Below are 25,814 nucleotides of genomic sequence, written 5' to 3'. Positions count from 1 at the left end.
TAGGCCACAAGGACTTCCACCCTTATGGATGGGATTTGTGCCTGAAGGAAAAAGGACTGGAGGAAATTAGCTGGGCTCCTTTTTGCTCTTCTGTCTTTCTGCCATGTGAGGACACAGTGTTCATCCCCTACAAAGAACACAGCAATAATGTGCCACTTTGGAAGCAGGGACTGGATTCTCACCAGACACCAAATCTGCTGGCACCATGCTTTTAGCCTTCCTGCCTCCAGAACTGTGATAAATAAATTTTTAATTATTTTATAATTATTTTAAATAAATAATTTCAGACACTGTTATTTATAAATTACCCAGTCTCAGGTATTTTGTTACAGCAGGAACAAACTAAGATTAGTAATGTGCTGAGGTTAATTGGACAAGCATGTATTCATGCTGTCTTCTCTCCCTTTAACTCCTATCTCTCCTCAATAAACAATCCCACCCCTGGGTCAAGGGGCTCCCACCTTCCCCTTTTCATACATTCATTCCTTTCATGCTCCCACCATGACGAACCACTTAGCTTGAACAAACACAATAAAAATTGTATACAATCAAACACAAAACTTTATTATTTAAGAGTTGTGGTGGGTTTTGGAAGCTCATCCTTAGAAATAACATTGGATCTTTTTTCCTGTAATAGGAGCTGGGAGAGGATAGGATATCATCAGTTGGTATTTCTTCTAGTAACATTCCCTGCTATATCATGTATACTGTATTTAGCCTAATATCCCATATATATTTGTGTCTAGTATATTTAATGTACCTATAAAGTAGCAATAACAGGAGAGGATAATCTCTAAAGACCTATTAAGGAGAGTCCACTTGTTGATCACAAGGGAAAGACTTTAGAAAGGGAAAGAAAGAAATCACAGTGCTCAGAAAATACTATTCACCTTTTCCTAGCTGCCAGAAAAACTGGCAAGGGTCTTGCCACTGAGGAACCAGGGATTCCAGGAGAAATAATTTGGAGCAATATGCATCTGATGAAGTGTCATAGAGGCCCTGGAAATGTGGGGAGCTAAACTGCATAGGTTAAATGTAAGAGGACCTGGGCCTGCTTCCCACTGAGGAACCTGTGAATGCAGGGACCATGGCGATCCTGTTGAACGTCACACTGCTTCCCCAGAGCCCAAACAGTGCCCACTCCTTTACTGCTGATTACAATTTATTCTTTCTTTTCATCCACCATCCACTCCTCCAATTACATGCCCAGACAGACCTGCCCAACGCTGTCTTATGTTCAGGATTGGCATCACAGAGGCACACAGCTCCACTGGTTCCAGCTTCTGGGAATGGAAACATGTTGCAGTGTGTAACTCATTTTTTGCATAGCTTCATTGCTGTAGTCTACATGAGAATAGACAGGAAAGCCAAGTTTGGCCAAATTCTGGGCGTAGTCATAGATGACATAAGTCACAAGGCCCTGGGACCGGTATTCAGGCAAGGTGCCTGCCATTCTCATCTCTCCAGTCTGGTCCATTAGATTCCAGCACACAAGGGTTCCCTCAGGCCCCAGGAGACACCTGGTGGGGAAGGTCTGAATGCAGCGCTCAATGAATCTCTGGCTCCTCTCATTACCACCAAAAGACCAGAATTTATTCACCAAGTGAGCATGGGTAACATCCATGGATGAGAGTTTAAACATCTCTTGGTTGCTATGGAGGGTCCAAGAAGAAAACAAAATCCATTAGTATAAAGGTTTGTATTTGCTGTGACCTCTATTGTCTTGAGAGACAGAGTAGACAGAAGAAATAACAAATGTGAAGTCCTGGAATATAGATGAGCTTGTGATGAAAGAGGAACAGAGTGAAGGTCAGAGTTGTTGGAGAAAGCAAGCAGGAAGGGCAATAAAGGTCCAAGTGGTAGCCAGAGACCTGATTTATTCTAGATGAGAAGGGAGATGGTGGAGTCTTTTAAGCAGGGGAGAAACATGTTCTGAGTTAAATTTTTTAAAAATATAATTCTGATTTCTTTGTACAACATTGATTGTAGGAAGGCCAGAGTGAATGCAGAGAGAGAAGTTGGGAGGTTGCTTGAGAGCTGTGAGTGGTATACAGTGGATTTTATCAAACTCACATGGCCTTGGGTTTGCCACCACTGGGAGATAAAGTCTTTGATTCCAGTAGGAAAGGAGCCAGTTCCTTGGCTGTTTCGGATGCCATATAGAGAATGTTTTGTGTGTGTTTGACTTTGAAGGACTTAATGGCTGCAAGATTTTGTATAGCCTCATTCAGGCTGGGCTGTGAACCTAGATGGTAGGACAAACAGAGATGTAATGGTTTAGGTATATTCTAGAGTGAAGTTCTGCAGTGGAGTAAGAAGTGTCTAGGATTTAGTATCATAAAATCTTGGTTCTGGGCTTGGTGCTACCACTATGACCCATGTCACATAGTAATGTAAAAAGTGAAGATTCCTCTTCAAAAAGACTTCCCTCCCCATCTAAGAATAAATAGTAACTTCTCTTAGAAGCAAACTTTATTCAAAGACCTGTGCTAGCATTCTTAGATATCTGCCAGAAGATAATAAAGAAATCAATGTACTTTGTGTTCTTAGCTCCCACAGTTTAGCCTAAATATTTACCCTGGCATGCTTATACTGGTCCAAGTAAGCGTTAGGTCATAGCCTGTTCCTCCTCCTTATTTGGAGATGTTTTTACCTTTCTCAGCATTCCACAGGTTACTTCCTGCTTCCTTCGTTCTCCTCTGCCTTTACCTCTTTTAAAAGGTTTTAAGTTGCTAGTCAATTGGGACAAATACAGAATGTGAGGTCCCATTCCAGCCAGTGGAAACCAGACACAGCAGTAGGGTGGACATGTCAGATTATAAATAACCCTGTCTCCTTTGTTCAGTGTACCCTCATGGCAAAATTGCTGGTGAGTGTACCCTTTCTGCAGAGAGTAAAAATGACCTTGCTGAGGAAATTAAATTTATGTTCAAGTGCTATTTCTTTACAGCACCAGGGAACAAGCATTTCAAACAGGATTTGTGTAATTTTTTTCTGTTTTACCTAAGTGAAAACATGCTTAGGGATGGATTCAATTACGATTGTGTTATTAACAGCAGTATCTGCACTGGAACCACATTTTCTGGGCTGTGTAATTGTGTGGTTTTGATAATCCTACTAGATAAATTTAAAAACTGGTAGCTAACATCTACTAAGCTACATTCCTAGTGTAGTAATATGAGGCAATGACCCACGATTTGCCCATATCTCCTGGTATCCATTCCCCAGGATAGTCCCCTCCTCCACTGCAACTTACCTTGGCCACATTGACCGACTTTCATCAATAGAAAGAGCAAATTTAATGCAAGGAGAGGCTTAACAGTGCCTGCCCCAGTGGGGCTTTCCCTTTGTTTTTGCTCCTGGTTAAGACCGATTACATTAAGACCAATACCATTAAGATAGGCCTGGGCCAGTCTGCTAAAGATACATGTTGCCATCATGCTATCACCACAATCACCAGCTGTCATGAACTGACAACAGAACTCTCATTCAGGCATGTGAGTGAGGCCATGTAAGAGCAATCAGCCATGGTCCACCCATCGACTACAGCTACACGAGTAAACCCAGATGACACCAGTGGAAGAACTGCCTTGCAAAGTTCAGCCCAAATGGTTGATTCACAGAATTATTAGGTTTGCTATGCAGCAAACGTTAACTAACATGTCCAAGTATTATGCTAAGCATTTCCTAGTCACCTTCATTGAATCTTTTCAGTGCCTTGTGTGTTAGGTAACATTATTTTCCTCATTTTTATATATGACGAACATAATCTCAGAGAGGTTAAATCACTTAACTAAGATTACACTGCAAGTAACAGTCAAATACCATCCTAGGGAATCTCCAGAGAGCATAGTTGGAACCATGACAGTTCTTCTGGGTGATCTGGGAAGTATTCCATGGCCAAATAAGCTGTCATTTTTATTACCAGAATAGAAGGCCAGAGGGAAGGCTCTTCTTCAGCATCCAATCACCCTAAAAGGTCTGGATACAGCTGCAAAATGTGTCGTAAATCCTTGGTACCAAGGAATTATACTATGGTTCCCTTTATGAAGCCCATTCTTTGCAAATTTTAGGGTTTCCCACACTGTCCACCAGCATTTACAGGTATAGTTACCACACAGTAACAAAACTGACAGCAGGCTGGGAGTCTGGAGCTTGGAGGAAGGAGTTATAAATCACATGAAAACTTGCTCAGGACACATAAGTGAGTCAGCACACATCCCATTCCTCTTACTTTGAATCTGTAAATGCTGTTTCCAATTGATGAGTTCTGGTGATCCAAGGAATTCCTGACAGTTTTGGGGGTCTTTGGAGTAGATTTGGTAAGTATTGGTATAGTGATCAAGGTCATCTGTCATATCCTGTTATCATTAGGAAAAAGGAAATAAAACATATCCTTATATTTTATGATTACATATAATTTTATACTGTGATATTTCTAAGTAATAAAATATTGGTAGTTTTATTGGTACATCACAATTATTTCTTTTTTATTGATACATAATATTTGTAAAAATTTATGGGGTATGTGTAATATTCTGTTATGTGAATAGAATGTTTAATGATCAAGTCACAGTTTTCATCCCCCAGAATATTTATTATTTCCATGTGTTGAGAACATTTCAAGTCCTCCTTCAATCTACTTTGAAATATACAATACATTGCTGTTAACTATAGTCACCCTATGTCAAACATTAGAACTTATTTCCTTTAACTGTGGGTTTATATGCATATAATTATTTCTGAATTATTTAAATAATGAGATAAAGATCAAAGATTCAACTATTCAATTTATATTGGAAAATTCCAGAACAATACTATTCATTATCCGTATAACACGTTAAAATTTCAAATAAAAGACATAACCATTTAGAAAGCATTCTTCTTACCACCATCATCCTCAACAGGAGGAAGAGAGAGTCAATTGACAAGGGAAAGCTTATGTTGGAAGAATAAATTTTACTACAGTTCAAATACTTATAGAATACACAAACTATGACCATGGCAGTATGAAACCTGATATTGATACCAAAGAAGATTAAAAACCAATTCGAAATGCCTTCTTTGAAAAATATAACGGTTAAACCAATTGCAGTTCCAGAGAAACAAACAATCCACTTACTCAGAAACAACTCCTCAAATTAGTAAATGACAGATACAATTATTTATAGGAAGAAGGTGGATGAAAATATTACCACAACTATAATTATAAAAGAATTTAAAAACTTCTTAAAAAGTTGGAAAATGTTGCACAAAAAACACACAAGTCAGCAATGATACCACTGACACATTTTGTTGCTTAAGACTACATTTAAAATATCAAATAATTTTATTTTGGTTTAGTTTTCATACCATAAATTTATTCATTTCATATACTGTTTATTTTTAAATTTTGATTGGCAAATAAATGTATATATTTATGAACAATATGTTGTGTTGAAATATGTATACATTTTGAAATGGCTAAATCAGGGTAATTAGCATATTTATTGCTTCACGTATGTTGAACCTGGAGGACATTATACTAAGTGAAATAAGCCAAACACAGGCAGGTACCTCATGATCTCCTTTGTATGTAGAATGTAGAAAAGTTGAACTCATAGAAGTAGAGAGTAGAATGGTAGTTATCAGCAGGTAAGGTGTGGGAAAGAAGAGGAATTGGGAAATTGTTAGTCAAAAGATATGAAACTTTAGTTATAATAGGAGGAATAAGTTCAAGAGATATATTGTACAACTTGGTAACTATAGTTAATAACAACGTATTCTATTCTTTAAAATTGCTAAGAGAGTAGACTTTAAGTGTTCCCACAACAAAGTGATTTTTAAATAACTTTATTAGTATTAAAAGTATATTTGTGTTTTCTGATGTTTTGAAATAAGCTTATGCATTTTTATCTTGAAATGTGTTGTTTAGTTTCAATAATTTTTAAGTGTTTCCTCAAACGTGTATAGAAGTTCTAGCATTATAGTTTTGCTTTTCGTAGTTGATAGGGGTTGGCTGTGTCCCCACCCAAATCTCAACTTTAATTATAGTTCTTATAATCCCCACGTGTAGTTGGAAGGACCAGATGGAGATAATTGAATCATGGGGGTGGTTTCCCCCACCCTGTCTTTGTGATAGTAAGTTTTCATGAGATCTGATGGTTTTATAAGGGGCTTCACCATTTTCTCAGCTGTCATTCTTTCTCCTGCCACCATGTGAAGAAGGTCATGTTTGCTTCCCCTTCTGTCAGGACTGTAAGTTTCCTGAGGCCTTCCCAGACATGCTGTACTGTGAGTCAATTAAATCTCTTTCCTTTATAAATTACCCTGTCTCTGATATGCCTTTATTAGTAGCATGAGAACGGACTAATACAATAGTCACTCTAACTCATTGCCCTTTTTTACAATTTCATATCTGTGCCCTTGCTGTTTTCCCTGGTTAGAATGTCCACTTTTCCTTGTAATCCTGACAAAAAACATATTTTTCCTACAAAATCCAGTTCAGATGACATCTCCACCAAGAAGTATATTGAACTTACCTGGTAGCCCCACCTTTGACTTCCATGATTTAATCAGGTTTTACTTGGCCTATTTCTGTATCCTGTTTATCTTCTGTTCTCGTATAGTTCAGACGGAATTTTAATTTATCTGTTGATCTATCTTGTCTTCCAGACTCTGAGCTTCTTGAGGATGGGGACTTGTTGACTATCACTATGATTTACTTCTGTATGCCCTGGCTCTACCATATCGCTAAGAATGTAATAGGCACACAGCTAATATAAATGTAGAAGAATATTCATACATGAAACCTTACCTGCTCCTGAGGGCAGACAACCACTGTATTAAAATCAGGCCACTTGTCCACCACAGCCTTCAGATTGAATGGATTTCCATGGTTTATGTGAAAGACGGTTCCATAAACCTGCAGGATCCCAAGAAATTGAGAGGGTTGGTTTATTAGAAAAAGACAGCAAAGTTTCTTGCTTGATTAGGACAATAATTATTTCTATAAAATCATGACATTTTATGATACAAAGTAGCCAAATGGAGAATCTAGGTCAAACAATCTGTGCTATTTTTTTATCTGTACACACAGAGGGCAGACAACCACTGTATTAAAATCAGGTCACTTGTCCACCAGAGCCTTTAGATTAAACATATTTTTGTTCAATAATAAAATTACTGATATTTGCTATTTTTCATCACTGAACATATTGTGTACCTATTTCTCTATTCACAAACATACTGTTTTCAACTTTTCACTTAAATAAATAATTCTTTATAGAATGTTCTTTCACAGGAATCTTTGCATACTTACCTAACATTTTCTTAAAATATCCGGAAGAGTAATTGCTGGTTTAAAGGCTATATACATGTTTAAAACTCTTTAGCATGGTTTCCATATAACTCTCTGGAGAGCTTAACTGAATTCTCATCAGTCAGCAGAGACTATAGCCTATTGCTCAAGAGAATAAGCTTGGGGAACCCTAGCCTGGATCCAGTCTTAGATCCCCACCCCTGCCCTGTTGGACAAACTAATGAGAGAGAGGGGTGCAAGAGAGGGTAGGATGTGAGAATGAGTGAGAATAAATCCCACAAACAGTAAGTGTCCTTATGATTTTGGGGTTGTGGTATGCAGTAGTAGATGTCAGCATAGATCTCATGACCATTGTGAACATGAAGCTTCAGCTGATAGCAGTATGTAAATACACCAGAAAGGTGCTGTGCACTTGAATGCTTTCCATCAAGGATAGATGATAGAACTATACCAGTATATTTCCCTCCGGCTGCCCCCTATCCCACATGAACTACTGATGTCAGACTAGAGAATGAAGGTGAAAAAATTTCTAAATTGACTAAGTCTGAGTTTATCTGAATTAATTCTGTTTTCAGCTATGAGTGGAGGCTTAATATAGAAATTTAGTACAGTTTTGGCAAAATATAATGGTTACATTTTTAAACATTTGTACCTGGGGCCTGTTAAAATGTATTTACACTACAATATCCATTGCAAAATATGAAAATATGTGAAACTGTTATTTTTTTCTTATTGTTGTGGCCTAATTTATTAAAACTTCTTTTTTTTTTTTTTTGGAGACGGAGTCTTGCTCTGTCGCCCGGGCTGGAGTGCAGTGGCGGGATCTCAGCTCACTGCAAGCTCCGCCTCCCGGGTTTATGCCATTCTCCTGCCTCAGCCTCCCGAGTAGCTGGGACTACAGGCGCCCACCACCTCACCCAGCTAGTTTTTTGTATTTTTTTAGTAGAGACGGGGTTTCACCGTGTTAGCCAGGATGGTCTCGATCTCCTGACCTCGTGATCCACCCATCTCGGCCTCCCAAAGTGCTGGGATTACAGGCTTGAGCCACCGTGCCCGGCCCTTAAAACTCCTTTTTAGTCCTACTGAACCCCAAACCTAGTGTGAACCCAGATAATCTAAGACAAGTCTCAGTTAATTTAGAAAGTTTATTTTGCCAAGATTGAGTGTACACCCGTGAAACAGCCTTGGGAAGTCCTGATGACACATGCCCAAGGTGACTGGGGTACAGCTTGGTTTTACACATTTTAGGGAGATACGATACCTCAATCATTATATATAAGAAATACACTGGTTCAGTTTGGAAAAGTGGGACATCTTGAAGCAAGGGCATGAATACTTGAAACGGGGAAGAAGCTTTCAGGTCACAGATAGGTGAGACACAAATGTTGCATGCTTTTGAGTTCCTGATTAGCCTTTCCAAAGGAGGCAATCAGATATGCATCTATCTTAGTAACTTTGAATAGAATGGGAGACAAGTTTGCCCTAAGCAGTTTCCATGTTGGGTTTTCTTTAGGGGTTGGGGGGCCCAAGATATTTTCCCTTCATATCCCCCACCCCCTTTTTTTTGTACAGTCTTTCGGAGAAAGCATTTTACAATAAAATGAGCCTCTGGTCTCAGGTTTCATTTAATGTGTTATGGCTAGGACAGTTTATTTCTAGATGGGTAGGTCCCAAAAGCTCATTTTTAGCAGATTGTGAAGTCTCATGTCCTGTGAAGAGAAAACAGCAGTGAAAGGGAGAAAAAACAACAACAAACAAAAGAACAATCCTGGAAAAATAGATATAGGCCGCATTACTCTAAAATTCATATATTAATAGGCAGCTTTAAAAGTGGCTTATGTATGTAAATAGGTTGCTGTTATTTTTTTCTGAAGTTTAAGTTGTTTGGCTTCAGTTTGTAGGGTTTTAAGAAAGCACAGCTTAGTTTTCAGTGACTTCAAATTTGGACAAATGAAAAAAAAAAATTTAAAACATTATTTTGAAGACTTGTAGCCAAGAAAAATAGAATTCATTTCAAATTGTAGAAAATAATAAAAATTGAAAAATAACATCAGGCAAAACTAGAATCTAACAACAGGTGTACTATAGTTTTGAAATACAGATTTTTTTCTTTCTCCAGTTTCCCGTTTTTATTAAAAACAAATTATGGTAGGACTAGTTTGCTTTATTATACTTGGCCTAATTATTTGTATACAGTGCAGCAAGAATAATTATTTTTATATAGGTTTTTAAACTGGCATTGATGAAATTTTGTTCCATAGGAGGAATCTCAGATCAGACTTTTTAAAGCAAAGCCTAGCCATGAATTTGTGCCATCAAATACCTATGAGTTGAATGAATTTCCTCTCCTCTTGAGGTTCCACATGAAACCTGGGGCTTCTGTGCCTGTCAGAAAGTGACATTCTTTACTTACCACACTCAGAAACCCTGTACAGGGACTGCGTACACAAAATATAAGGCCATTTTTTTCTCAAGGGCTTTATTAACTCCATAAGTCAAGTTTGATTTCTTAAGAAAAGCAGTTAAAGTCTTCATAAAATAATAAAATAACCAATTTCTCGAATTGTTTCCTGTTAGAAATGAAAACAGATTCTTTTTTTTTTTTGAGATGGAGTCTTGCTCTGTCGCCCAGGCTGGAGTGCAGTAGCCAGATCTCAGCTCACTGCAAGCTCCGCCTCCCGGGTTTTACGCCATTCTCCTGCCTCAGCCTCCCGAGTAGCTGGGACTACAGGCGCCCGCCACCTCGCCTGGCTAGATTTTTGTATTTTTTTTAGTAGAGACGGGGTTTCACTGTGTTAGCCAGGATGGTCTCGATCTCCTGACCTCGTGATCCACCCATCTCGGCCTCCCAAAGTGCTGGGATTACAGGCTTGAGCCACTGCGCCCGGCCAGAAATGAAAACAGATTCTTATTGCACTTATGCAAATAAATGTATTGCCATAAGTTAGGAATACTCACAATTTCCAAATTCTGGAGAAATCTGGTAGAGAGAAACAAATATGCTCCAAAGTTTGTTCATAGGAGTATACTAAATTGTTAAAAGCTGTCAGTAGCTCAAAAGAAAAGTTTTAAGACTCTGAAAAACAAAGGATCAGCAAACATTTTAAATAAAATGTTAAAAAGATTGGTTCAGTCCATGTAGTTAATTCCTATTTTGTTTGATACTCATTAACATTTTATCTCTCTATGAGTCCTGAAAGTTTTTTCTCTATTGTGATGTTGCAATCTCCAAAGTTATCAGAAACTTGCATTTAAGAGCACCTGTTGGAGTTTTATAGCTGATTATAAAACCACCTTCTAAAGAGCACCAAAACAAGATAACAATTTTCCATGGATAAAAAAAGGTTTAAGGCAGCCATAGTCAAAAGACACAACTGACAAGAAAATTTCTTACCCCTGTGGCACACAATATGATTGTTACTGATAATGTATACTAAATTATATTTTAATTACAGGAGTTTCCCATAATTTTGGAACACATACGAATAACATATTTGTACAAATACAGCCCAAAGAAAACCAAACACCATTTCATATTTGGCAATGCCTTCTGTATAATTTTTGTACCAAATAAGCCAAATTGTGTCATTTTTGGACTTAGGGGAACCTACTATCTTAAAGAATTAGGTCAGAAAAAGACATAATTTATATTTTGGAAAGTTTGTCAAATATAAGTTTAAAACACTTGAAATTACAAAATAGGATTACAGGTCATTGTGAAGTCATTTATTTAACCAAAGTGAAAGTCAAAGACTTCAAAAAGCAGTGAAAACCTTCATGTTTTGAGAGAGGAAATTTAATTTTCTTAATAAGACATCCTAATAAAAACAGCATGAAGCCAATTACATTTGTTTTTCCAAATTTATAAACAGTCTATAAAATTTAATCTGGATTATAAAATGTAACTTCCTTGAACCTCATAACCTTTATTAAGGAGTGAGTTAATGCTTCAAGAAAACCTTGTTAATCTGACACAGGAGTCTATATACTGGTTTTTCATCAATGTTCCTTTGACATTAATGATTAATTTATACAGAAGCTAAACTTATTTTGTCTTTCAAAATCAGCCATTATACTCTTACATGCCCAGCTCCTTCACAATAGTCCCTGGGCCTTGAGGAGTTGAATAGCTTTAATTTATTGCCCAGTGTCTCAGGAATGCAGTTTATTTTGATTGGCATTTTCTACAGGGCCTGAAGATGAGGCTTTAATTGCTGTCAGTGTTTAAATTTAGCAGGACTTGGTATTCTTTATAGATGCAGGAGTTAAAATTCTGTGATTCAATGTTACAAGGACTTTAAAAGCATATACAGGAAGATACGTGGATGTAATAATCTTAATTAAAAAGATTTTATCTCACTTTTTTTCTAAGCAAATGAAAATTTAATAATATGACGACTTGATTATATAAACTTTTTTAATACATAAATCCTCTTATTGTGACTTACACTGATTGTTCATGACATGCTTGGACTTTTTGGTTTGTCCTGAACATCCCTCCTTTTTAAACAACTACTTATTTTAGGATTAAATTTACCACACAAGATTCTGTCTTACATAAAATTATCTCTCTTTAAGCTTTTTTTTTTAACCTGAAAAACCCTTCTTTTAAAAATAGCTTTTTTGTATCTTTTTTTGTCCTAGTCCCTTTTACCTTGTTTTATATATAAACTTTAAATAACCTTTGAATTGGAAAAAACTTGTTCACCTCTTAAAAAAAAAAAAAAGGCACTGTTTTTTTTGTTTGCTTTTTATCAAGAATATTTTCCTACAATATACTTTTATGGGAAGATACCCAACTAAGGAAATGTCTATTATTTAATTTAATATAATTTCATATGCTAAATTATGACCAGTTTGCTTACAAATATTTATCCCATTACATTACCCCAATTATTTTAATTGTTTACCTGGATTATTTATGAAAACTGTGATATTCATGATTTAAATTTATAAAACTACCATTGCAAAATCATAACTGAGACAGTGAAAACAGATTTGACCTAACTGACTCCATCTTGCTTTTAACCTCCAAGCTGTCCTCATTCATTCCTGGACGTAGGCCTAATTAACTTTGGGAGGAACTTGGTTTATAGTTTAGCTTTGAAACAAAGAGAATAACAGTCTTTTCCCCAAACAAACCTCCTTATTGACTGTGGACCAGACTGCCTAAACCCACAGGATTAGAAGTTATGGTAATCTTACTAAATTAAAGATGCAGTTATTTTCATTAAACCCATATCAATGTCTTATTTATTAAAAATTACACAAGCCATGATCATCCTGTTTGGGACTGGGTTTATAGTTATGTAACCCCTATGCCAAACATTGACACCTTATAGTATTTGGCAGGGATAAGTATGAAATTTGCTTGATTAATAAATGCAAACAAAATGTATGCTGGGAATTCTTAAGACATTTCTACTATTACTTTACCAAAAATTTTAAAGCTAGCTTATTTATTAAAGATTTTTATTTAAGTTACATAAACTTGAAAAAGCATTTGACTAGTCTTTTCTTTTTTAGTATCTAATTTAAGCACTTTTATTTTTTCTTTAAGTTGATTAATTAGAGCTCTTTTATATATTTTCAGTAGTGAAATATTTTGTACACAACACATAAATACATATAAAGATGAATCAGACATGCTGATGGAAGTACATTTTATAGATTTATAAAGACCCCTGCCCCCTTTTTTTTCTATCTTGGAATTTCAGATTCTTGGCAACCTGTTTCAAAACTCTAGGAAGCTGTCAGATAAATAGTCTTAAATTTGCACATTAAAGGAAACAACTCAGGTGAAAATCAAATAGTAAAATTTACATCATAAGGTTCAGAGAGAAAAAGTCTGGTGATGCTAGAAGAAGTTGTTTTTATTTTTCTTTTAGCTAAATTAAAAATAAAATTAAACTTCATTTTTTTCTTAAATACCCAAGTAGCCTTTGTTGCAATAACTATTTTAGTTTAAAAAAATCAGGCAAAAACAGAATTCAGTCAACTGAGAAGCAAAAAAAAAAAAAAAAAAAAAAAAATCTTTTGCACAAAAATAGACAAGGTCTTAGGAGAGAAAAATAAAAAATAAAAACATGAAGGCCTTCCAAATACAAACATGCACACATGAACACATACACACATACATCTTGGATGTTAGCTTTTTAATTAAGCTGACTTTTAACAGTTGAGCTCCTTACATTTTTTTTAAAAATCTTATTACAATATGTCAGTTAAGACAAAATGCTGCTTTTTGAGAAGTACAGCCATTGCTCTTTCAGTATGGTCTGGCTGGCTAAAAGGTGGCCTTATAATGTAAATAAAGCCGCTTTAATAGTTAAAATTCAAAATCTTTTTTTTTTCTTTTGCTAGCCATTTTCCTCCCACATCAGAGGTCTTGTTCCTCATAATTTAGGGTTCTCCTTTCGATTTGACCAAGAAAAATACAAAGAACAAAAATGTTAAGCAGAACTAACAATGATCACACAAATTACATGATTTCTGAGCACTGTAAGTGTAAGCAGAAATTAACACTAGGTAGTTGTTAAATGCTAACTTTAGTCGTGTAAAAAGTAAAGTAGAGGTTCCTCTTCAAAGAGACCTTCCTCCCCATCTAATTAGGAATAAATAAACTTTATAATTTGACCAGATCAGGGGAGATCAGGGATTCTCTGGAGGGGATGCTTGCAGACCTCAGCAAATTGTCCTATTAGTTTGAGCCATAAAGGTAGCCATGCTGGTACCAAGGACCGATAGGAGATTTGTCAAAGGTCAGGGCATCTCCACTCAGAATCCCCCCATGGTTACCAAAATCTGAACCCTGAAAATCAGTGACAGGTCTCAGTTAATTTGGAAAGTTTATTTTGCCAAGGTTGAGGATGTGCCCCTGACACAGCCTCAGGAAGTCCTGATGACATGTGCACAAGGAGGTCAGGGTACAACTTGGTTTTATATATTTTAGGGAGATATGAGACCTCAATCAATACACATAAGAAGTACATTGGTTCCGTTTGGAAAGGTGGGACATACTGAAACAAGGGACATTTTGAAGCAATGGCAGGAAGACTTGAAGCAGGGAGAAAGCTTTCAGGTCACAGATATGTGAGACACAAACAGTTCATTCTTTTGAGTTTCTGATTAGCCTTTCCAGAGAGGCAATCAGATATGCATCTATCTTAGCAACTTTGAATAAATAGAATGGGAGGCAAGTTTGCCCTAAGCAGTTTCCAGCTTGAGTTTTCTTTAGTGATTTTGGTGGCCCGAGATATTTTCCTTTCACACTGGTGAACAGAACATGGTGAGGCAGCTGTTATCAGTTGAATCAGTTGTAGTGGACATCTTTATGCATTTTATATCTAACACTCAGAGGAATGGATGGACATTTTCTTAACTAGGCCTCAATTAATTGTTGAGTAATAGTGAATTCTAGGTTATACACCTCCATCAAAAGCAAGTGGCATAAAAAATTTTAGAGTTCCATTAGGGGAAAACGTATGTCTTTTAGTATGCAACCAAAGAGGAGGAATGCTATTTCCTCATGAAAGGGAGGAGTCATGAGGGCTTCCTTATCTCACCACAGAGTGGCTCCAAGAAGGAATCACTGGGAAACATCTAGAGTTTTCTCAAAATGCTTAGGATCCACTTAACACAAGGAATAAGGAGAAATTTAAGGCAGAAAATTCTACATCACAGAGTATTGAAAAAAATGTTTAGCCTAGAGAATTTTTAAAAGTAGCCACTAATCATAAAAATACCTCAAGTAAGTATACATACAGTGTCTAACTAATATGCCTTCCAAGAAAAATATTCTGTCTCTCTGGGAGGTTGTTTGGATCGTAAAGATTGTCATGTGAAGGCACTTAAATATTAGGTAATTTTGATTAATGTTAGTAGGAGCTGAAAGGTGGGTAACTTTAGATTTGGATTAGTTTACTTGAAGCCATATTGTGTTGTTAATAAATAAAGAATAAGGCTTGTTGTCTCATTAATTCATCTCTAATGAATGAAAATCAAACTATATAATCACAAATAAAAGAATGCTAATATTTTCTCCTTTATACTGAAAGAAGGGAATAGCAAATCATTTAGGGAATGGGTAATTTGAATGTATTTATCTGAAACGTATGCACCATATAGGAATGTCTTCCAAAACAATACAAATGTAAAAATAATTGTCCACTAAAGAGATACACACACACATACACATGAACAATTGTACTTGAGTTTCATTGGAGTGAGCCATATCCATTTGGTTGCTAAATATATATATACACAGACAAGAATCTGACTCTGTCATTGGAACTGCTCTTGCATAGTTCTGGATGTAGGCATTTACATATATATAAAAATATATGTAAAACATATATAAAATATATATGTAAAACATATATATATAACATATATATATGTTTCATCTAATTCTGAGACCTCTAATTATTAATACCAGGTTAAGAGGGATACTGGGAGCTAGCCCTAAAGTAACTCGACATGCCTTAAATTCAGAGCAATTGGGAAATTTACATTAAAATATAAATTGATCTGTTATTTCAAAGAAGACTCATTCTGGTTAACCTCTCACTGGCAAGTTTCCTTTTGTAATAAACAAGTTAAACATTAATATGCAGCCTCAGCCAACTTTGTAGAACTCTGAGCAAATTTCAAGTGTTATTATTAAATGCTTCTTGGACAGGAGCAAGGAAGTAATTTTTTGAGTCAGCACAGAGCAAAAGTAGTGTTTAGACTAAGGCATAACTATGTTCATATCATTGCATTGCAACTCAGTATTTGTAGTATACTGAGAAAATTAGTTAACTGAGTCTTCATTTTCTTATCAGCAACATGGACATGGTAGTAAACATCTTGTAGAGAGGTAAGGCAAACTAAATGAGAGAAAACATGAAATAGTGCCTGGCTCAAAATAGGTGCATCATAAATGTCAATCCCTTTCCCTCCTCTTTCATGGCAAGTTTGTCTTCTTTACTCCTCTCAGAATTTTCCATTATCACCTTTAAGGATGCTGGGAGGCTCTTCCTCAAGGATTTCTCCAGCATCTGCAGCATCTGGGCACCTTGTAATGGTAACATCATGGAGTTACAGGAGTGAGAAGAGCTACAGGAGATTCTGAAACAAGAGTAGCAAGTTCTGTATTAATGACCAGGTTTTTCTTTAGTGCCTTTCAACTGCAGTCCTCAGCAAATCCAAGAGAAGATGAGACTGGTGGAAAACTCAAGGATCTTTCTCTGAGTTTTTCAGGTCTTTTTTCTTACCCTTTGATGAATTCCAGCCATTAGTTTCACTTTAGGTTAAAAAGCACATTTTTAAATACACATAATATCTTTTGAATTTTAGTTGCTATCAGTGATTCTCCTGACTCCTCTGAGAATGAGTTGTGTAAACCTGGGAAAGTTATTTAGTCTCTCTGTACTTTGGTTTCCTCAAAGGTAGATGGGATAATAGCACTATATCACTCAGAATTTTTGTGAGGATGAAAGGAATGAATACCTGCAATGTGCTTAGTAGAGTGTCGGTCTTACAGTAAGCACTGAACATTTGTTATTTATTCGATTACTACCACCACTCCTCTTTTCCTCCTGTTCCTTTTCTTCTTTCTCTCCACTTGAACCAAAGTCGTATATATTGCATGATATTTTTATACAGGCATTTTATTAAAGGGCATTCTGACATGGTCTAAATATAAACAATTAACCTTTCAAAAATTATTACTAGGTCATATTCAAAACTTGTACTCTCACCAAGCCTCACACTTTGAAGCTAATTCCATCTCTAAGCCTTAAACTAGGATCTGTGGTACATTTTGTAGAAATTACTAGGTAATATAAAAATAGCATTTTTACATATTTGACTAGCTGCGTCAAATTGGGATTACCTAAACATTCCAGAACATCACAACTACCTGAAAAATGAAGAAAGATGCTGTGTCACTGTGTTCTGTTTTAGAACTGCAATATTTGGAAGAGAGCAAAGTAAATTCTAAGTGAAGGTAGGCTATGAGAGGGTGTTGCATTAAAACTGGTCTGGTGCGTGATTCTATAATTAGGTAACCTCGTGATTTTAGAACATCAGTGAAAAGACTGTTGCTGTTACTGGTGGTGCATCTGTACAGGTCTGCAGCAACCTCAATTCTTGTCTCCTCAATAGAAAGAATTTGACCGAGGGGCAGAAGGCAGAAAGAGAGACCAAGGCAAGTTTTGGAGCAGGAGTAAATGTTTATTAAAACGCATGAGAGCAGGAAGGAAAAGAAGTAAAGTGCATTTGGAAAGGGGCCACGTGGATGACCTGAGAGGTCAAGTGTGCAGTCGGACCTTCTGACTGGGTGTTATATGTAGGCACACTTCTGGGGTCTTGTCCATTCTCCCCTGCTTCTTCCCATGGGGGTGGGCTGTGCACATGTGCAGAGGCCTGCTCGCATGTGAGAGGTGAGCATGTGTAGTGTGAGCACGGAGTTGTATGCATCCTAACTTGAGACATTCTCCCTTAGCAGTTGAATGTCCCTAGAAGGTCATATGATAGTAAAACTCTGCCATTTTGCCTCTGAATGCACATGCTTAAGCTCACTTGCCCATCTCCTGAGATCTTGTCAGGAAGCTGCTGATCACCGTTTTCAGGTTTTTTCTGTGTATCTGGAGACTGACTTTGGCTGGCACTTGCTGTGACCAATTTTTATTTTAGAGAGACAGTTAACAACCACTGGACCATCACCTGATGGTTGCCTGATATATCTGGGTGTGAGGTGTGGGGCATGGAGCCTTCTCCTGCCCTATGTATGCCTGACTAGCTACCTAGTGTAACATTTCCCCCACCATGAGTTCAAGACCCCAGTTCTTTGGGGAAAATAGACAAGTCAGTCTTCTATAACTGCTTCCTGCTGACAGAGGGGTAGCAGTGGTTGTTCTGTGGATTTGGCCTCTTGCTAGCCATCAGGGCAGTAGTATCCAGCCAGGTTCAAGGGGGACAGGGGCAGGATTTTGATTTTGTCATGTCTCACTGATGGGCAACCTAGGGGTCCCCTGTAGAAGGGTGACTCTTGAATATTGAGAGGACAATATCCTTGCCTCTGGTTCCTGCATTTCTCCTTTTTCTTAGCCCTGTTCTTCTTATTCTGTTCTTGGTTATCAAAGACTGAGAAGGCTAATTTGAGAATTTCCTGCATAAGGGCACTGGGTTCCAAGATTGACTTTTGTAATTTTCTCTCATTTCATTTTTAGGCCAAGTATTACAAAGAAAAACTAGTTTTTTTGTTTTGTTTTGTTTTAAGGTTTTGGGGACTCAGACTTTTCCTAGTTTGGGGGTATATATCTGCGTGTCATAACCTGTTTTATGGAGATGATTACCCATCTATGAAGAGAAAACAGAAGAGAAAAAGAAAAGAAAAAGGGAACGAATATGCCCCTTCTTACTTTCCTGTTATCCTGAAAGGGGCATCCCCATCATCCTTAAGGTTCCAGATTAACTGGTCTTATCATGTACCCTTACCCTTGGTCCTATCTCGTTACGATTGCCCACTTGAGAACACAGGAGACACTGGAGTGTACAGTAGGCCTCCTGTTCATCCTTGGGGTTCTGGAAAGAACCGGTGTTACCCTGTACCTCTAACCTTATCTTTATCTCTGTTCTAATAGTAATCTGTTAGCCTGGGACCAACCTTCATCTCTGTCCTATGGGTCTCTTGCACCTGCCGGGCTGGCCTATATCCTTGTCTCCATGACTTTGTAGTGATTCTTGCTCAAAGCATTCAAGCCAAAAATAAAAATGATTATCTCTTTTCTCAGATTATCATTTTGTGTGTTCCTTAAGTAGAAGAGAAGCTTTTCAGTTAACTGCCATAAGAGGGCTGGACTTTCCTCCCTTTAAATATGACCTTGAAGGTCTTGATGCATATTGAGAAGGGAGTAGGAGTGATTAGAGAAATGGAGACTACAGGAGGAAGTAGGAGGAAGCGAGAAGAACACTCATGAAAAGCCTTCGTATGCTTACAAAAACAGCAACCCTTGGATTTGAGAGGGCAATGTTTTGTTGCCCTCAACACAAAGGAGGAACCTCTGGAGGACGTGGGACTTAGGGCAAGAACTTGCAAATGATAAAGGAAGAATTTTCCCTCCCCTAAAGAGGCGCTGACTTAAAAAAAAAAAAAAAAAAAGGAAGTAAGTGAGATCCTTAAAGTGTCAGCTCTATGCAGGAAGGCAAACTGTTTCAAAAACACCAGAAAAACTTAGCTCTGGGTTGTAACAGGAACAAAAAGCGTATGTTAAGTCATAAGGCACTGGCAGAGCTGGGGTTTCAATTAGTGTCTTTTTTTTTTTTTTTTTTTTTTTTTGGCAATGTGCCAACAGATAGGGAGCGGGTTGGAGGTCATCCGAGCTTGTAGGATAAAAACATGTATAAATTTCAGGGGAGATCTGCAAGGGAGCTCATACCTTTGCTGCTGCACGAATGCAGTAAGAGCCATGGGTGCATGAATAACAGGAAGTGTGTGTTTAAGAAGTCACATGGCATGTGAAGTGAAAGAAGAGTCAGACTTGTCTTCAAGCCAGACAGTTTGGTAGGTGTGCAAGACAATTTCAGATCACACAGAGAAATCAGGAGATAGAGGGTGCAGCTTCTTGTGAAAGAGTCATTTTTAGTTGAAAAAGCAGAGGAAATCCCAGGCATTGCACTTTTAGGCTTTAGCCCTATCACTCTCACAAACCTCCTGTTCAGGAGGGCCATTAGTTCCTCACTTCTACTCAGTGCAGGCCCGAAGGTCCTTCCCACTCCCACGAGCCACCTATCAGGGTGAACCGAGAGATCAATCACGGGGAGCAGAGCCACTTGCGGCTGACAGGAATTGTTCCTGGGATTGGTTAGTAAGCAGGAGAGTGAAAAGGGAGAAGAAAATTCCGTACAGGGGTTGAATGTCTCCATCTGAAGAAGGCGAGGTGTAGAGGTGTCTTACCAGTGGTGAACATATCCAAGTCATGCAGCACCAAAGTATGTTGGCAGCATAATGTACCCAAGTCATGAGGGCTCCACTCACCCCAAGAAATGTCAGGCAACCATCAGATGATGATCAGGTGGTTGTTAATTGACTTTCTAAAATAATAATTGGTTACAGCCAGTACCAGCCAAAGGTAGTCTCTCAACAGATAGAGAACCTAAAACCGGTGATGAGCAGCTTCCTGATATCTCAGGAGTTGGGCGAGTGGACTCAAGCATGTGCATTCAGGGATAAAATGGTGAAGTTTAATTGGTATGTGACCTTCTAGGGACATTTGATTGGTAAAGGAAGAACACCTTAAATGAGCACGCATACAATTCCAGTAAACACACGGCACATGCTCACCTCGCAAGTGCTAGCAGGCCACTGCACATGTGGACAACCCACCACAAGGGAAGAATCAGGGGAGAATGGACGTAAGAGCCTAGAAATATGCCAACATGTAAAACTCCAAGGCAAAAGTTCAAACTACTCACCTGATCTCTCAGGTCACCCACTTTGCCCTCTTCCAAGTTCACTTTAGTTCTTTTCCTTCTTGCTCTGAAGCCTTTCTTTTTTTTTTTTTTTTTTTTGAGATGGAGTCTCGCTCTGTCACCCACACTGGAGTGCAGTGTGCAGTGGTGCAATCTCGGCTCACTGCAACCTCCAGTTCCCAGGTTCAAGCAATTTTCCTGCCTCAGAGTAGCTGGGATTACAGGCACGCAACACCACACCTGGCTAATTTTTGTATTTTTAGTAGAGATGGGGTTTCACCATGTTTGTCAGGCTGGTCTCGAACCCCTGACCTCGTCACCCGCCCACCTTGGCCTCACAAAGTGCTGGGATTACAGGCGTGAGCCACTGCGCCCGGCTAAAGCTTTTTAAAAAATGTTCACTCTAGTTCTAAAACTTGCCTTAGTCTCTCCTTCCACCTTATGCCCCTCAGCTGAATTCTTCTAAGGAGAGAATTGAGGTTGCTGCAGACCCATAAGAATTAACTACCAGTAACAGTGCTTCCAGCCAAGAGAGGACAACAGAACTTGAATTTACCTGTCCACCTAAAACAATAACAATTTTCATATGTTGAACATCAGGACATGCAGAAAGAACTATGATCTCTGAGAAAAGGAAAATAGAAAAGGTGAGTCCTAGAATTGCACCAGCTTATTATCTGATGGCAGTTTTCAGGTTGAAGTTTAGGAGATGGAATCTAATCAAAGCACAAGGACTCTCACTGATTGAGCTTACTGAGGTTTTGGAGCTTAAGGAAGCCAATGGGGAGCTTCATTGAGAGTAAACAGATGAGAGAGACAAAGAGCAAGAAAGAAAAAGAAAAAAGAAGGAAAGAGGAAAAAAAGAAGAAGGAAGGAAGGAGAGAAGAAAAGTCCCTAGAGTCTGGCTAATTACCAATCTGAGCACATATAAAAAGAAACTACCTTAATACCTTAGCCCATGGGTTCTCCCTTTACCGTCTGACTCTAGTCTACCCTTCTAGCCTCTTCTGTTGCTACTGTCCACCATGTAGGACCACAGTGCATTTCTTCAACACAGTGTCTGCTTAGCTCCTCTGGTCTTTCTACATTTATTCTCAGTTTGAAATTTCCTACTTCAGCTCTGCCTTCTAAATTAAGCTTCCACTTACCCCTTCAAGTTTACCTGTACAGCCTATTATCCCTAGTGCTCTTTTCACTGTCTCTTATGTCTGGCTGAATAAGTCACTCCCTTTTCTGTACTTTCATAAGTGTTTACGCATATTTCAATTATATAACTTGTTATTTGGGTTAAAGTTTTCTTCTTTCAATTGACAAATATCATATATATTTATGCTGTTCAATATGATGTTTTAAAGTCAAATTTCATTTTGTTTTCTTGCTGTTGAATTCTTGTGAGGCAAGAAGCTCATATTACTTACTCTCTTATCAGTAATTCTTATCACAGTATTTGGCACATAGTAGGGCCTCAATACGTAAGTAACAAATGATTGAATACATGAAATGCTTGTATTAATTTGTCTGTCTAATCACTCCACTTTCTAAAAGTATAGAGACATTAATGTATTCATTCAGTAAACATATATATGTTAAATGCATAATATATCCTGGACATGAGAAAAGTTTCCAGCTATTTTGTACTACATTATATCTTAAAGAAAACTCCAGACCATATCTCTTATCTAAGGGTCTTAGGATGATAAAAGCATAACATTCCTAAAGGCTAATCTTGTCTTTTCTCTAGAGGCAACTCATAAGGAAGTTATAAAGTAGAGTTAAAATAGAGTTTAATGCCAAGTCTGTGGGGTGTGATATTACAGTATTTTCTGAAGAGTAAAGTTTGGAACCGCCCTCTAAGGATGTACTTACAAACTAACAACGAAGTATGGCTCTCATGCTTGGTTGGGGCAAACTGAAAGCTACTGAGGCTGAGGTTCTTCCAGGAAATCTGACAACCACGGCAGCTGGCAGCACTGGGCAATGAGTAGCATCCCTGGGCGTAAACTCCAGAATCTTTGATCCTGGTCCAGTTATTACAGAAGTGGAAATTTGTCCAAAGAAAACAATTTAAAAGAAGAAAACAACTCTAGGCTGAGCATGGTGGCTTATACCTGTCATTCCAGCACTTTCAGAGGCCAAGGAGGGAGGATTAATTGAGGGCAAAAGTTTGAGAACAGCCTGGTCAACACAGCAAGACCACAACCTCTACAAAAATAAAAATTAGTTGGGTATGGTGGCACACACCTGTAGCCCTTAGCTACTCAGGAGGCTAAAGTGGGAAGATGCTAACAGCTTTCATCACTCCATGCAAGTAATTTGCTGTTTTGTGTAAGTAGGAAAAAAAATGTGTTCTGCCAATCACACCTCATTCAGATCTTTCCCACTACCTTGCTTTTACTGCGGGTACTTGAATGGGAAGGAGAGTAAGAGAGTATTGCCTACATAATCTGACCACAGTCTCACAGGGTGAGTTTTGGTACAACTCTTCCAGAAATTTCTGAGTTGTAGCTTGTAATGCAGACCTTGTACTAAGTTGGCAAAAAATTCTGATGTCAGTTCCAGTGGAATCCAACCCTGGACTCAGTTGAGCCCACAGCAATTTCAATGTTCCAATGAGTTATGTTCATACTACTGCACTCCAGTCTGGGTAACAGAGGGTCTCTAAATACAAAACAAAACAAAAACTCTAAACAGAATTTTATAAAGTCACACAAACATAAGCAAGTCCTGAACAAAATCTCTATCTGCCTCAATAGGGGAAGATAGCATAAAATGATCCAACAGAGTGGTGCAACCCTAAGGCATTAACATAATGCATACAGACATAATATATAATACTTATAGACACATGGGAGAGTGTTCAAATAAAATGAGAAAATATAGGACACAAAACAGTTCACATACAACACATAAAGTTCAAATTTAAGAGAGAACAAAGGCAAATAGGAATCAATAAGTAAATGGTGGTAGTACGATTGTAGATTAAATCTTTAAAGTAAAATTTGTTTTCTGTATAATTTAAATAAACAATAAATCTTGTCTGTGTTATTGTCTTATTGATCTACTTATTTCCTCTCTCACTTTCAGGGCAGCAACCTTCTCATCAGTAGTGTAAGGAAAAAACTGCCTCCCTTATAATGTGACCAGGATTAAATATAGTAATGTTTCCAGTGTCTCCACACACTCAGTATTCTGTTCATCTACCTGCTTTCAAGAAGCTCTCAAATCTTTCTTTATTCGTTTATTAGTTCAGAGCACAAACTTCTAAGGATTTTCATGGTAGCTAGCAAACTGCCTTTTACAAAATAGGTGTCAGATATGTGTTTCTTGAATGGAAGTTACTCCTTTTCCTTGAGCATAGTTGCCTGCGTATTCTGAACATAACACAATATGCGCACTTTAATTTGACTCACTTAAGTGAAAGAGGTGTCACAAAGCAATCATTACATTAAAAATAAATTTTATTGTGGATATTTAAAGTATATAATATGATGTTATGAGAACATATAGGTAGTGAAAACGTTACCATTGTGAAGCAAATTGATACATCTATTACCTCACATAGTTACTTATTTTTGTTGTTGTTTTTGTGGCAAGAGCAGCTATAACCCCACTCATGTAGCCTGAATCGCATATACAATGCAATTCTATTAACTGTAGTTCTCATGCTGTACATTAGCTCTCTAGACTTGTTCATCCTATGTATCTGATACTTAGTAATGAGTCCTTACCTGAAAAGCAAGTCTCTCCAGATGTTTCCAGGAAGAAATGATGAGCCGCACGCACCCTTCTGGGAGATGAAATTTCTCCCTGATGCAGTCGGTTCAGCAGAGTCTCGCAGAGTAAATTTTGATACACCTCCTCCAGAAATTTCTGAGCTTTGGTTTGTAATGTGGACCTTGTACTAGGCTGGCAAAAAATATCTGGTGTCAATTCTAGTGGAATTCAGCCCTGCACCTCAAAGGCCCGTGTTGAAGGAACTGGCTCTGCATGGTTGAGAAGCTGGCTGTATGCCCCTGAGCTTCTCTTTTTAAAACATACAATGCTTTTTGTCCTCACAGGTCGTGGAATTACTATGAAAACCAAAGCTGTGTGAAACCAACAGGCCAGATACTGGAAGGAGGGTCAGATTATGTAGGCACTACCCTCACCTCTTTCCCATTCAAGTATCTGTAATAGAAGCAAGGCAGTGGGAAAGATATGAATGAGGTCTGATGTGCAGAATGCAATAAAACAGCAAATTACTTGCATGAAGTGACAAAAGCTGTTAGAATCTTCCCTTTGAAAGACAAGCTGTGTCCCCTCCCATGCCCGTGTTGAAGCTGTAGCATAACATTCTGACAATGATTCATTGTGGACACTTCTTAGTCTTACAGAGAAGGACCATTGAGCTCAGCATGGTTGAACTGGTTAGATGTTAAGCCCAGAGCTTTTTCACTCTGAAGTCCTCACTACTATACTTTCCACTTGCTCAGAAAAGAAGGGAGGGTTCATAGCAAAGATAATTTGAGTCTCAACTCCACTGTGTAAAACAGCCAACATGGGGAGTTTGACACTCTCCAGGTCCTTGTTCTCATCACCTCATTCCCAGGTTAGTCAATATCTTTATTGTAGAGGGAGGAACATACACGCTAATCAGAGGAGCAGGAACACAAGAGGCTAGGTTGAGATAGAGGGACAAAAATCGTGTGTGTTCCTTCACTCAATGGATCAGCACAGAGCAAGTTTGCACATATTTTTCTCTGTACTGTCTAGGAGCCCTGCCACTCTTAGAACATTAATTCTCCATCTTTTCTCCTGGGGTTGAAGTCATTATAGTCTTCCATTACTCTTTCTTCAAGGCCACTGAGACTGTTCTATCATTTATTAACCCAGTGGATCTCTTGACTCCAGTAGGGTTCATGTCTCACAAAGGATATATCTAACTGCAACAAAACACTCCTTTATCCCAAGCCAAGAAACCAGACCCCTCCTATTCTGTCTCCTTTAGCTCCTACACTCAGTCAGGCAACAGACCAGGATTCAGTGGTGTCTCTCATTTAGTCCATTTACATTTAAG

General features: G+C 38.0%; 1 protein-coding gene across 3 annotated transcripts; it reads right to left on the bottom strand.

Moving 5' to 3' along the window:
• Nucleotides 1-1,144: 1,144 nt before the first annotated feature.
• On the bottom strand, nt 1,145-25,025 carry GLYAT (glycine-N-acyltransferase). 3 transcript variants are annotated; one of them, XM_033205951.1, is made up of 7 exons: nt 24,487-25,025; nt 23,278-23,416; nt 16,297-16,411; nt 6,797-6,904; nt 4,235-4,361; nt 2,074-2,245; nt 1,145-1,652 (listed from the first exon to the last, which is right to left on the bottom strand). In XM_033205951.1, the coding sequence occupies exons 3-7, from the start codon at nt 16,375-16,377 to the stop codon at nt 1,250-1,252; spliced, it is 891 nt and encodes a 296-aa protein (XP_033061842.1). In that variant the 5' UTR covers nt 16,378-16,411; nt 23,278-23,416; nt 24,487-25,025; the 3' UTR covers nt 1,145-1,249. The 3 variants fall into 3 exon arrangements, with proteins under 3 accessions (XP_033061842.1, XP_033061841.1, XP_033061843.1); XM_033205950.1 differs by lacking the exon at nt 23,278-23,416 and having other exon boundaries at nt 24,487-25,023; XM_033205952.1 differs by lacking the exons at nt 23,278-23,416; nt 24,487-25,025 and adding an exon at nt 16,793-16,882.
• Nucleotides 25,026-25,814: the final 789 nt, after the last annotated feature.

This window comes from Trachypithecus francoisi, unplaced genomic scaffold (genome assembly GCF_009764315.1).
Source record: "Trachypithecus francoisi isolate TF-2019V2 unplaced genomic scaffold, Tfra_2.0 Lachesis_group8, whole genome shotgun sequence".
Lineage (NCBI taxonomy): Eukaryota > Metazoa > Chordata > Mammalia > Primates > Cercopithecidae > Trachypithecus > Trachypithecus francoisi.
The sequence above is the reverse complement of the archived record's forward strand: the minus strand, read 5'-3'. Positions and strand labels throughout refer to the sequence as shown.